General features: G+C 46.2%; 1 protein-coding gene across 4 annotated transcripts in view; it reads right to left on the bottom strand.

Annotated features, from left to right (window-relative positions):
* The window catches only part of aifm1 (apoptosis inducing factor mitochondrion associated 1), a 23,999-nt gene that overhangs the window by 5,755 nt on the left and 5,744 nt on the right, over window positions 1-12,500 (bottom strand). Inside the window, exons 4-14 of one of the 4 annotated variants that reach the window (XM_035527648.1) lie at window positions 9,876-10,064; window positions 9,687-9,725; window positions 8,825-8,973; window positions 7,998-8,128; window positions 6,336-6,426; window positions 6,100-6,184; window positions 5,958-6,034; window positions 4,595-4,703; window positions 3,930-4,037; window positions 3,681-3,769; window positions 3,381-3,521 (exon numbers count right to left, since the gene is read on the bottom strand). In XM_035527648.1, coding sequence (XP_035383541.1) covers window positions 3,381-3,521; window positions 3,681-3,769; window positions 3,930-4,037; window positions 4,595-4,703; window positions 5,958-6,034; window positions 6,100-6,184; window positions 6,336-6,426; window positions 7,998-8,128; window positions 8,825-8,973; window positions 9,687-9,725; window positions 9,876-10,064 — 1,208 coding nt within the window. Of the gene's footprint in view, window positions 1-3,380; window positions 3,522-3,680; window positions 3,770-3,929; window positions 4,038-4,594; window positions 4,704-5,957; window positions 6,035-6,099; window positions 6,185-6,335; window positions 6,427-7,997; window positions 8,129-8,824; window positions 8,974-9,686; window positions 9,729-9,875; window positions 10,065-12,500 lie in introns of all 4 variants that reach the window. The other 3 variants (XM_035527647.1, XM_035527649.1, XM_035527650.1) reach the window with 3 other exon arrangements.

The raw sequence follows: 12,500 nt of genomic DNA on the forward strand, positions 1-12,500 counted from the left end.
CTACACTACCCAGAGGACGGCACAACACTACACTACACTACACTACCCAGAGGACGGCACAACACTACACTACACTACACTACCCAGAGGACGGCACAACACTACACTACACTACACTACCCAGAGGACGGCACAACACTACACTACACTACACTACCCAGAGGACGGCACAACACTACACTACACTACACTACCCAGAGGACGGCACTACACTACACTACACTACACTACACTACCCAGAGGACGGCACTACACTACACTACACTACACTACCCAGAGGACGGCACTACACTACACTACACTACACTACCCAGAGGACGGCACTACACTACACTACACTACACTACACTACCCAGAGGACGGCACTACACTACACTACACTACACTACCCAGAGGACGGCACTACACTACACTACACTACCCAGAGGACGGCACTACACTACACTACACTACACTACCCAGAGGACGGCACTACACTACACTACACTACCCAGAGGACGGCACTACACTACACTACACTACCCAGAGGACGGCACTACACTACACTACACTACACTACCCAGAGGACGGCACTACACTACACTACACTACACTACCCAGAGGACGGCACTACACTACACTACACTACCCAGAGGACGGCACTACACTACACTACACTACACTACCCAGAGGACGGCACTACACTACACTACACTACACTACCCAGAGGACGGCACTACACTACACTACACTACCCAGAGGACGGCACTACACTACACTACACTACACTACCCAGAGGACGGCACTACACTACACTACACTACCCAGAGGACGGCACTACACTACACTACACTACACTACCCAGAGGACGGCACTACACTACACTACACTACCCAGAGGACGGCACTACACTACACTACACTACACTACCCAGAGGACGGCACTACACTACACTACACTACACTACCCAGAGGACGGCACTACACTACACTACACTACACTACCCAGAGGACGGCACTACACTACACTACACTACCCAGAGGACGGCACTACACTACACTACACTACACTACCCAGAGGACGGCACTACACTACACTACACTACCCAGAGGACGGCACTACACTACACTACACTACCCAGAGGACGGCACTACACTACACTACACTACACTACCCAGAGGACGGCACTACACTACACTACACTACACTACCCAGAGGACGGCACTACACTACACTACACTACCCAGAGGACGGCACTACACTACACTACACTACCCAGAGGACGGCACTACACTACACTACACTACCCAGAGGACGGCACTACACTACACTACACTACACTACCCAGAGGACGGCACTACACTACACTACACTACCCAGAGGACTGCACTACACTACACTACACTACCCAGAGGACGGCACTACACTACACTACACTACCCAGAGGACGGCACTACACTACACTACACTACACTACCCAGAGGACGGCACTACACTACACTACACTACACAGAGGACGGCACTACACTACACTACACTACACTACCCAGAGGACGGCACTACACTACACTACACTACACTACCCAGAGGACGGCACTACACTACACTACACTACCCAGAGGACGGCACTACACTACACTACACTACCCAGAGGACGGCACAACACTACACTACACTACACTACCCAGAGGACGGCACAACACTACACTACACTACACTACCCAGAGGACGGCACAACACTACACTACACTACACTACCCAGAGGACGGCACAACACTACACTACACTACACTACCCAGAGGACGGCACAACACTACACTACACTACACTACCCAGAGGACGGCACAACACTACACTACACTACACTACCCAGAGGACGGCACAACACTACACTACACTACACTACCCAGAGGACGGCACAACACTACACTACACTACACTACCCAGAGGACGGCACAACACTACACTACACTACACTACCCAGAGGACGGCACAACACTACACTACACTACACTACCCAGAGGACGGCACAACACTACACTACACTACACTACCCAGAGGACGGCACAACACTACACTACACTACACTACCCAGAGGACGGCACAACACTACACTACACTACACTACCCAGAGGACGGCACAACACTACACTACACTACACTACCCAGAGGACGGCACTACACTACACTACACTACACTACCCAGAGGACGGCACTACACTACACTACACTACACTACCCAGAGGACGGCACTACACTACACTACACTACACTACACTACCCAGAGGACGGCACTACACTACACTACACTACACTACCCAGAGGACGGCACTACACTACACTACACTACCCAGAGGACGGCACTACACTACACTACACTACCCAGAGGACGGCACTACACTACACTACACTACCCAGAGGACGGCACTACACTACACTACACTACACTACCCAGAGGACGGCACTACACTACACTACACTACACTACCCAGAGGACGGCACAACACTACACTACACTACACTACCCAGAGGACGGCACAACACTACACTACACTACACTACCCAGAGGACGGCACTACACTACACTACACTACACTACCCAGAGGACGGCACTACACTACACTACACTACACTACCCAGAGGACGGCACTACACTACACTACACTACCCAGAGGACGGCACTACACTACACTACACTACACTACCCAGAGGACGGCACTACACTACACTACACTACCCAGAGGACGGCACTACACTACACTACACTACACTACCCAGAGGACGGCACAACACTACACTACACTACCCAGAGGACGGCACAACACTACACTACACTACACTACCCAGAGGACGGCACAACACTACACTACACTACACTACACTACCCAGAGGACGGCACAACACTACACTACACTACACTACCCAGAGGACGGCACAACACTACACTACACTACACTACACTACCCAGAGGACGGCACAACACTACACTACACTACACTACCCAGAGGACGGCACAACACTACACTACACTACACTACCCAGAGGACGGCACAACACTACACTACACTACACTACCCAGAGGACGGCACAACACTACACTACACTACACTACCCAGAGGACGGCACAACACTACACTACACTACACTACCCAGAGGACGGCACAACACTACACTACACTACACTACCCAGGGGACGGCACAACACTACACTACACTACCCAGGGGACGGCACAACACTAGAGTACACTACACTACCCAGCAGACTGGTCCACTTTACCATCTCAGTAGCATGTATTGTGCTTATTTTTAAGTTTTAAGTTAATGTATGTCAGACTTTAAAGCACTCTTGACGATGGAGGGTACTGTCCGTCAATCTATGATGACAAAGATGAATCACCCACCACCCAGATATTGGCGCGTGCTTGCAGCTCAGCGTTGACCCGATAGCCCCCAAAGTCTGAGTCGACCTCCAGGCCGGCGGACCGCGCCAGCTCAACGTTGGGCTCCAAACCCACCGCTGCCACGACGTGGTCTGTCTTCACCTACGGCAACAAGGCAGTGTTAAGCACACACACATCTGTTATGACATGGGCCTCGCAACGCAAACTAACGTCTAAGAGACGTTCTGTTCTGTTCTTCTGCCACTCCCAGGGGGCGGAGTTTAAAGTGACTGTTGTCCAATCAGTGATGTGCAACCTTACCACGCGCCCGTCCTTCATCCTGATCTGCACTTTTCCATCCTTGTAGCTCACATTCTTCACCACGGCGTCCGTGAGCACAGTCACACCCTCTGACAGAGGTCAAAGGTCAGTAAAGTCACCTTCCCCCTTCAGATGCATTTATTAGTTTCATGGCTTATTCAGGAAAAAACTAAACGACTATTACATTATATTATTGTATAATTTATTACATCACAGATTATAAGTGTTGGATTTTTATATTTTCAGCACCTTTTTTAACTTTCTCTGTGGTCCAGTTGCTCAGGTATTCTGGTAGAACTTTACCCATGTTGCCTTTCTCCGGAAACATCTGGACAACCTCCAGGCCGAGATCAGCAGCTACAGAGCCAAGAGAGGGTGTTTAGACTCTCAGCCCTGTGGTGGAGGTGGTGGTGTTTAGACTCTCAGCCCTGTGGTGGAGGTGGTGGTGTTTAGACTCTCAGCCCTGTGGTGGAGGTGGTGGTGTTTAGACTCTCAGCCCTGTGGTGGAGGTGGTGGTGTTTAGACTCTCAGCCCTGTGGTGGAGGTGGTGGTGTTTAGACTCTCAGCCCTGTGGTGGAGGTGGTGGTGTTTAGACTCTCAGCCCTGTGGTGGAGGTGGTGGTGTTTAGACTCTCAGCCCTGTGGTGGAGGTGGTGGTGTTTAGACTCTCAGCCCTGTGGTGGAGGTGGTGGTGTTTAGACTCTCAGCCCTGTGGTGGAGGTGGTGGTGTTTAGACTCTCAGCCCTGTGGTGGAGGTGGTGGTGTTTAGACTCTCAGCCCTGTGGTGGAGGTGGTGGTGTTTAGACTCTCAGCCCTGTGGTGGAGGTGGTGTTGTTTAGACTCATAGCCCTGTTTTGGTGGTGGTGGTGTTTAGACTCACAACCTTGCAGCGGTGGTGGTGGTGTTTAGACTTACATCTCCTGCCCAGTGCGCAGGCCAGTTCACTGCCCAGAAATCCTCCCCCGATGATGGTGATGGACTTCAGCTCACGGGACACTTTCTCCAGGGCTCGGAAATCCTCAATCTATCGAAACCCAAACAAAATAAACACCACACGAGAGAGGACATGTGTGACTGAGATACGTACCTTCATGTTGTGTGTGTGTGTGAGATATGTACCTTCATGTTGTGTGTGTGTGTGACTGAGATACGTACCTTCGTGTTGTGTGTGTGTAAGTGAGATATGTACCTTCATGTTGGTTGTGTGTGTGTGTGTGTGTGCGCGCACACGAGTGAGATATGTACCTTCATGTTGGTTGTGTGTGTACGGTGTGTGTGTGTGTGTGTGTGTGTGTGTGTGTGTGTGTGTGAGTGTGAATGAGATATGTACCTTCATGTTGGTTGTGTGTGTGTGTACCTTCATGTTGGTTGTGTGAGTGAGATATGTACCTTCATGTTGGTTGTGTGTGTGTGTGTGTGTGAGAGAGAGACATGTACCTTCATGTTGGTTTTGTGTGTGTGTGTTAGTATGTATCTTTATGTTGGTTGTGTGTGTGTGTGTGTGTGTGTGTGTGTGTGTGTGTGTGAGAGAGAGAGTGAGATATGTACCTTCATGTTGGTTGTGTGTGTGTACCTTCATGTTGGTTGTGTGTACGGTGTGTGTGTGCGCGTTCGTGTGTGTGAGTGCGTATGCCTGTGTATGTACGGTGCGCATGCGCGCGCATGTACGGTGTGCGCGTGTGTACGGGGTGTGCGCGTGTGTACGTGTGCATGCATGTGTGTACGCGCATGCATGTGTACGGTATTTGTGCGTGAGTGCACGTGCGTGTGTACGGTGTGCGTGCGTGCGCATGTGCGAGCACACGTGTGTGTGTGTACGGTGTACGTGTGTGTGTGTATGTGCGCGTGTGTACAGTCTGCGTGTGCGTGCCTGTGTGTACGGTGTGCATGCGCGTGTGTGTGTGTATGGTGCGCATGTGTACGGTGCGCGTGTGTATGGTGCGCGTGCGTACGGTGTGAGTGCATGCCTGCGTGAGTAAGTGAGTGAGTGAGTGTGTGAGATATGTACCTTCTTGTTGGTTGTGTGTGTACGGTGTGTGTGAGTGAGATGTACCTTCATGTTGGTTGTGTGTGTACGGTGTGGGTGTGTGTGTGTGTGTGCGCGTGTGAGGGAGATATGTACCTTCATGTAGGTTTTGTGTGTGTGTGAGTGAGATATGTACCTTCATGTTGATTTTGTGTGTGTGTGTGTGTGTGTGTGTGTGTGTGTGTGTGTGTGTGTGTGAGATGTACCTTCATGTTGGTTGTGTGTGTGTGTGTGAGAGAGAGAGCGATGTACCTTCCTAAAGAGTGTTGTCCTCTTCTTAACCTCCTCACCTGCTCTCTCAATTACTTGCAGATTCCTGGGAACTCCACCTGTCACACCAATGCATATTAATTTCCTGTTTGTGTGTGTGTGTGTGTGTGTTTTGTTTTTTTACCTGTTGCAATGAGGCACTTGTCATAAGAAATCTCTGTACCATCACTCAGTTTCACTTTACTTCCCCTGACATCCATATGCGTAACCTACATGATACACACGCACACACGCAAATATATACTTTTATACAGTCAATTTAGTATTCTCTCTTTTAAGATTACACAATACAAGTCCATAAAAGGTCATCTTGACCTGGTGAGGATGCAGTTATAAACACAGAGAGGGCGGGGCCCTCACCTTCCTGTCCATCAGCACAGCCACGCCTCCGTTCTCCACTGTCTGCAGCTCCCTGGGGCTCACGTAGAAGGATGGAGGCTGGAAATAGATACTGAAACACAAACACAACAAAAACGTCCTGAAAAACACAACAGCAACATCCTGAAGATGCACAATAATATACCCTAACCAACCCCAACACTAACCCTAACCCTAACCCAATGGTTCCTGCCTACAGACTTCAAATATTCATAACATACATAGTTAACCCATAAGTTTATTAATGTTTTAGTAAAGAACCAGAAGTATAAAAATACATGTGACTATCCTGAAATAAACAAGATCTTTAAAAGATAAATCACTGATACAGAAGATTTTAAAATTTGGCAATATTGTAATAATTTTCTAACCTTACATAACCTGACATAATAATGTCAGTTCTGATCTTACAATGTAGAACTAGATCAGCTAAGGGTTTAGCTGGATTCTGTGACTGGATCAGTTGGATTCAGTGGCTGGCAATCTGAGAAAATTCCCTAAAACTCCTCTCAATGGATCCATCTGCACACGCAGGAGCAGAGCTGCCAGAAATGTTCATATAAATCCGGCATGTGGGGTAGTGCAGTAGATATTTCACTATTGACTATTACTACTATACCAAACAATAATAATTAGAATATAATGTGACATTATAATAATAACAATAACTGTTTGACAAGTAAGTACTTGACTTAAAACTGAGAAATGTTTATGAGAAGATTTTTCCTCATCCCTGGAGTAATATGCAGTAAGTATAATCATCAGTATTGTATTTTTGCAACTGTGTAGGGCAAACAAAATAACTCTAATTGAAACAAAAATTACAATCAGAAACATAAGTTTAACATAAGTTCATTTTCACACTCATACACGCCTGTTTTAGTAAAGCAGAATAGCAACGTTAGCTAGCTGTACGTTTTCTAGTGTAACGTTACGTTACCTCATAATAACAGCAGTGCAGAAATTACTTTTAAACACAGTGGTGATGAAGAAACATTCAGAAAATCAGTTTTAAGTGACTACTATTAAAAACACCATGCCATGAGCATCACCAGCAAATAAACTGCTAGGCTATGCTAAGTTGTGCTAGGATGTTTTGGCAATGCTGTGCTAAGATAAGCTAGGCTAGGCTGTGCGTGTTCATTACAGTGAAATGTTCACCTGAAATTCTAGCACAAACTGGACAGTTTTCCAAGCTTTATTTTTTAATTATGGTAAAGAGGAACATTTGATACAGTTTGGGTGCTTTTTTCCACCTGTTTTTGTCTTCAAATTCATCTTCTGATTAAAATTTGTTTGCCCCTTCTCTCATGAGAAGTGACACACAATACACTGAGGTTTCTGCTTGAAGTTGGAACATTTTAAACTTTCGATCTGCAGCAGAACCACATGCTGGCGGTGGAGAAATTTGGGGAAATCACATCATATATGTCATCAATACTTGTCCCCCCACAGGACATAACGGTGTTTTGAGCAGAATACCTGTCCTATAACGGTGTTTTGAGCAGAACACCTGTCCTATAACGGTGTTTTGAGCAGAATACCTGTCCTATAACGGTGTTTTGAGCAGAATACCTGTCCTATAACGGTATTTTGAGCAGAATACCTGTCCTATAACGGTGTTTTCACCATGGACCAACATACCTCCTCTCCTTGCCATTCCACTGTTTGAAGCGCAGTGTTTCTGTCACACTGGGATCATCAGAGAACCAGAGCTCCTTAGAGAGGGGAGGTCTCATGTACGGCAGGTCTGCTTCGTCTGTCACTATCAGCACCTGTACATAAGGAATCAAAACTAATTATCCAAAAGGCCCAAAACAGTGAGTGCACAAGAGGAGTTCCACAGGGTTCTACCATCAGTCCTCTGCATTTCCAGTAGTTACATAAGCACAAAAAATGAGAAAATCTGTATAAATTATAAATCGTCATGTACTCCTTAGTGCCTGCTGAACAAACACCATAATTGCTATTTAATAACATATCACCAATGTATAGTAATTCATTTTACTTTACAGTAAGGCTTTATAAATGGTTTAAAATGAGTTTATTACTGCTATTAACTATGTCAATACTTGTTAACAGTCAGTAATAAGCAACTGTTAAACAGAAATAGAAAGGCCAACAGGGACCAGCTAATTGCCAAACAGTGAGTCCACATTCAGGTACACCGACAGTTCAGATCTTGCTAGTTCCTTATTGACTGTCTCCTCCATCAGTCAGCAAGCTACTAAACTGCTTCACCAGATTTTTGTTAATAAGTTACTATTATTTAACCATCAACAGGATGTGTTAGTAGTCAAAAATTACCATCTGACCAACATTAGCATATGAAATTAATATATTCATATTCTACAGTTCACTGATGCTCTTTTTTGTGCATGTGTATGTGTACCTGCTCATTAATTATTTTAATGTGTTTAGGATATAATTAATGATCACGAATAAACAGACTTATTGGCACCGCTACTCACCCTGGCACCAGGATCACGGGCGCGAATGGACCTAGCTGCTGCAAATGAGGCAGTGCCTCCACCTATCAGGAGGTAGGGGGCGTGTTCAGGGACTTCAGGGAGAGCAGGTTCCACAGGGCTCATAGCTGAAGCAGGTGGAGGATCAGAGGCTGAAATGAAGCCAAACAGAGAAGGCATCAACAGGTAGGACAGCACACAAATGGCCAGGCGACTTCAAATAACCCTGATTACACAGACGCAGGTTATTCATGTCTGCAACAATTCAATAGTCTTGTCAAGATCAGCCATCTCTGAAACACAAAACTGTACACAGGGAAGAAAGATGGGTGTCATTTCAGGTGAAAAACTGAGCAAGATTCCTACAAATTTTTTAGCATCAACATTTATCACTACAGAGATCACACACTTGACAGATTCATCGACGCAGCAAATCAGGTGTGACCTTTTGAAACTAGTGTGATCATTTAGCTCTACAACATTCCACAGATGCACTGGAACAAGCTGGCAAGAAACAAAATAAAAGTCAGATTGGTAGAATGGGTTTGAGTGCAGCAGAAGTATGAAGACCAGAGAAAAGGAGAAAAGATGATATTCTGTGAGCTAACAACAACATCGTAATTCCTAACCTAATTTAACCTAATTCAATTTTCCAAAATAGATAAGTAATAATAAAGCACTCAAAAATAAAATGTCATTAAAAAAAAATATATCATGTAATCAAAATCATGTAAACATGTAATCAAGTACTGGTAACGTTATCATGTGACTACAGACAAAATGTGTGAGGTAAAGATTCTGCAGCAGCACCATCTGCTGGACTAAATGACGATCTGTTCCCGTGCAGTCAAATCTGGATTCTTACCGCTTTCAGTTACATTCTGCCATGCTGCCAGTCCAGGCTCTGCTGCAGTTTTCCCATAACGTAAAAGCACAGGGAAACAAGTAACCACAATTCTCAAGTGATGAACTGAATAAAAGTCATCTGATTGCTATAAAATACATATACACCTGTATATACACCTTGGTCTTCATGCAGATGAATCAGGCTTACCGCTCTCCCCCAGAGACGAAGGGTCTGCAGACTCTGCGTCAGTTAAACATGTTCCAGTTATACGTGCTCCAGTTACTGGTGCTTCTACAGCAGGAGCTTCTGTAGCCACTTCAAGCGTGGGCACCTTGAAAGCAGTTTCTGATGCTTCCGGACTGACTTCTTTCACCACAGACTCCGTTATGGATGGATCTGAAACAGGGACAACTTCCCTAAGAGGAGGTTCTGGAGCAGGGCCTTCTGGACTAGGTTCAGGCACAGGTTCTGGAGCAGGGCCTTCTGGACTAGGTTCAGGCACAGGTTCTGGTTGCAGGGCCTTCTGGACTAGGTTCAGGCACAGGTTCTGGTTGCAGGGCCTTCTGGATGTTCCAAGACAGCTACAGCACTTAGTTCTAGTTACGCACAAGAAGAATGGAGAATACAGAAAAGAACTAGTTGACTCAATACAGAGTAGCGTCAAAATATCCTTTATGTCCACAGATGCAACAGCAACAAAGAAATTCCATTAAGTCTTGTTGAAAAATAACAAATAAATAAACATGTTTCAGCTCCTATAGCTCATGTGGAGAGAAATTAAGGTGCTTCTAAGCCCAAGATCATGAGTTTGATTTCCAGGAAGAAAATACACTATTGTACTGATAAATATGCATGTTGTTCCAGAAAAGAATGTCAAAGAATGCTGTAAATGTTCCTTCACTTATGTCAGCACTTCCTGTTGTGAGCACAGCATTTTCTGGGCCCCTGATAAAGTACTATTGGAATAATCCAAAATAAACAATTAGAGGAAGATTTTTCTAAGAACGAGAAGAGGTGGGGAGGTGCGGGTAATCAGGGGTGACTAATGATGTCTTGCTCTTTGCCAATTCCTGCATCTTACCACTCTCACTCTCCATGAAGAAAGGTTCTTCATGTACAGAAGCTTCAAATGGAGAACAAGTCAGATGATGAAACGGACATCTTCCATACCAGGATGCTTGTTGTTTTGCAACTCAACTCCTTGAACTACATCAAAACTTCTTGCCCCACAGGAAGGAAGGGAGAGGGCTGGTAGTATCTTCTCTGGTTTATTCAGAGCATTCTCACTTTTGCACAATTGCATAAGCAAAGTCAAACAGTCCAAAGCCACACAGGAATATGATCAGCATTACCCAGTGAATCCTGCTCCAGGACCCAAAATGACCTCTTCCATGTCCATGCTGAGGACACTTAAAATTATCCAAAGACCAGTTTTTATGCCATACAAGGACTAAAACAAGCTAACAGGCTTGTGTAGAAAGAACCAAAATAGAAGGTGACTGATCTATACGAGGTTATTCACAACACAGTTTCATCAGGAAAGCAAACAGTGAAAACCATTTCAGTCAAAAGAGAAACGTTATTCAGGGCTTCCTGCACCATAGTCAGTAGTTTCTTCTTTAACCTACTCCATTTAACATTAAAAGCACAAAATGTCAATAGATGCACAAAAAGTGCAGACCCAAGATAAACAGACAAGCATCTTCACATTTCCAGGAGCAGTTAGAATAAGGATTGGATTCTAGTGGGGTAGACACTGTGGATATTACTAGAACACATTGCCTCACTTAAGTGTGTGATCTCACAACAGAACAAGCCGGGAGGGAAATGCCGTTAAAGAGTTTTATCATCGGCAGAAGGAAAGATTTAGAAGCATCAGACGTGTGTTAAACATGAAACATTTAAATCAGACTTTCCATTTAAATCAGACTCATTGATCATTATAGTATGTAATAATCAGAATAAACATTTCCTACTTTTATACTACATATGTCAGAATATACCTTCTGTACTTCTGTATTACATACTTATGCAATATAAAATCTATTTATGTTTTAAAATTCGGTTTGGGAGGAAAATGCTGAACTGAGCTACACATGAGCTGAAGCGACCTTGATCAAAAGGCATGTACTGAGCTGAGACGACAGGAGATCAGAACTCCCAATACGTCTGACTAAGAGACTTGTCCATACCAGACCATACTGAAGTCACAGGACACGTCTAAGAGCTATATGCATCAATGCTGACCAGTGAGAAAAGTGGAGACATGTCTGAGGTCAGACTGATGGTAGACTGATCAGACAGAGGGTAAACTGATCAGACCAAGCCCAGACCGAGGCCAGACCGAGCTCAGACTGATCAGACCGAGGCCAGACCGAAGCGTAGGCCGATCGGGCAGAGGCCAGACCGAAGCGTAGGCCGATCGGGCAGAGGCCAGACCGAAGCGTAGGCCGATCGGGCAGAGGCCAGACCGAAGCGTAGGCCGATCGGGCAGAGGCCAGACCGAAGCGTAGGCCGATCGGGCAGAGGCCAGACCGAAGCGTAGGCCGATCGGGCAGAGGCCAGACCGAAGCGTAGGCCGATCGGGCAGAGGCCAGACCGAAGCGTAGGCCGATCGGGCAGAGGCCAGACCGAAGCGTAGGCCGATCGGGCAGAGGCCAGACCGAAGCGTAGGCCGATCGGGCAGAGGCCAGACCGAAGCGTAGGCCGATCGGACAGAGGCCAGACCGAAGCGTAGGCCGATCGGGCAGAGGCCAGACCGAAGCGTAGACCGATCAGACAGAGGCCAGACCGAGGTCAGACTGATCAGACCGAGGGTAGACCGAAGCGTAG

This window comes from Electrophorus electricus, chromosome 6 (genome assembly GCF_013358815.1).
Source record: "Electrophorus electricus isolate fEleEle1 chromosome 6, fEleEle1.pri, whole genome shotgun sequence".
Classification (NCBI taxonomy): Eukaryota; Metazoa; Chordata; class Actinopteri; order Gymnotiformes; family Gymnotidae; genus Electrophorus; species Electrophorus electricus.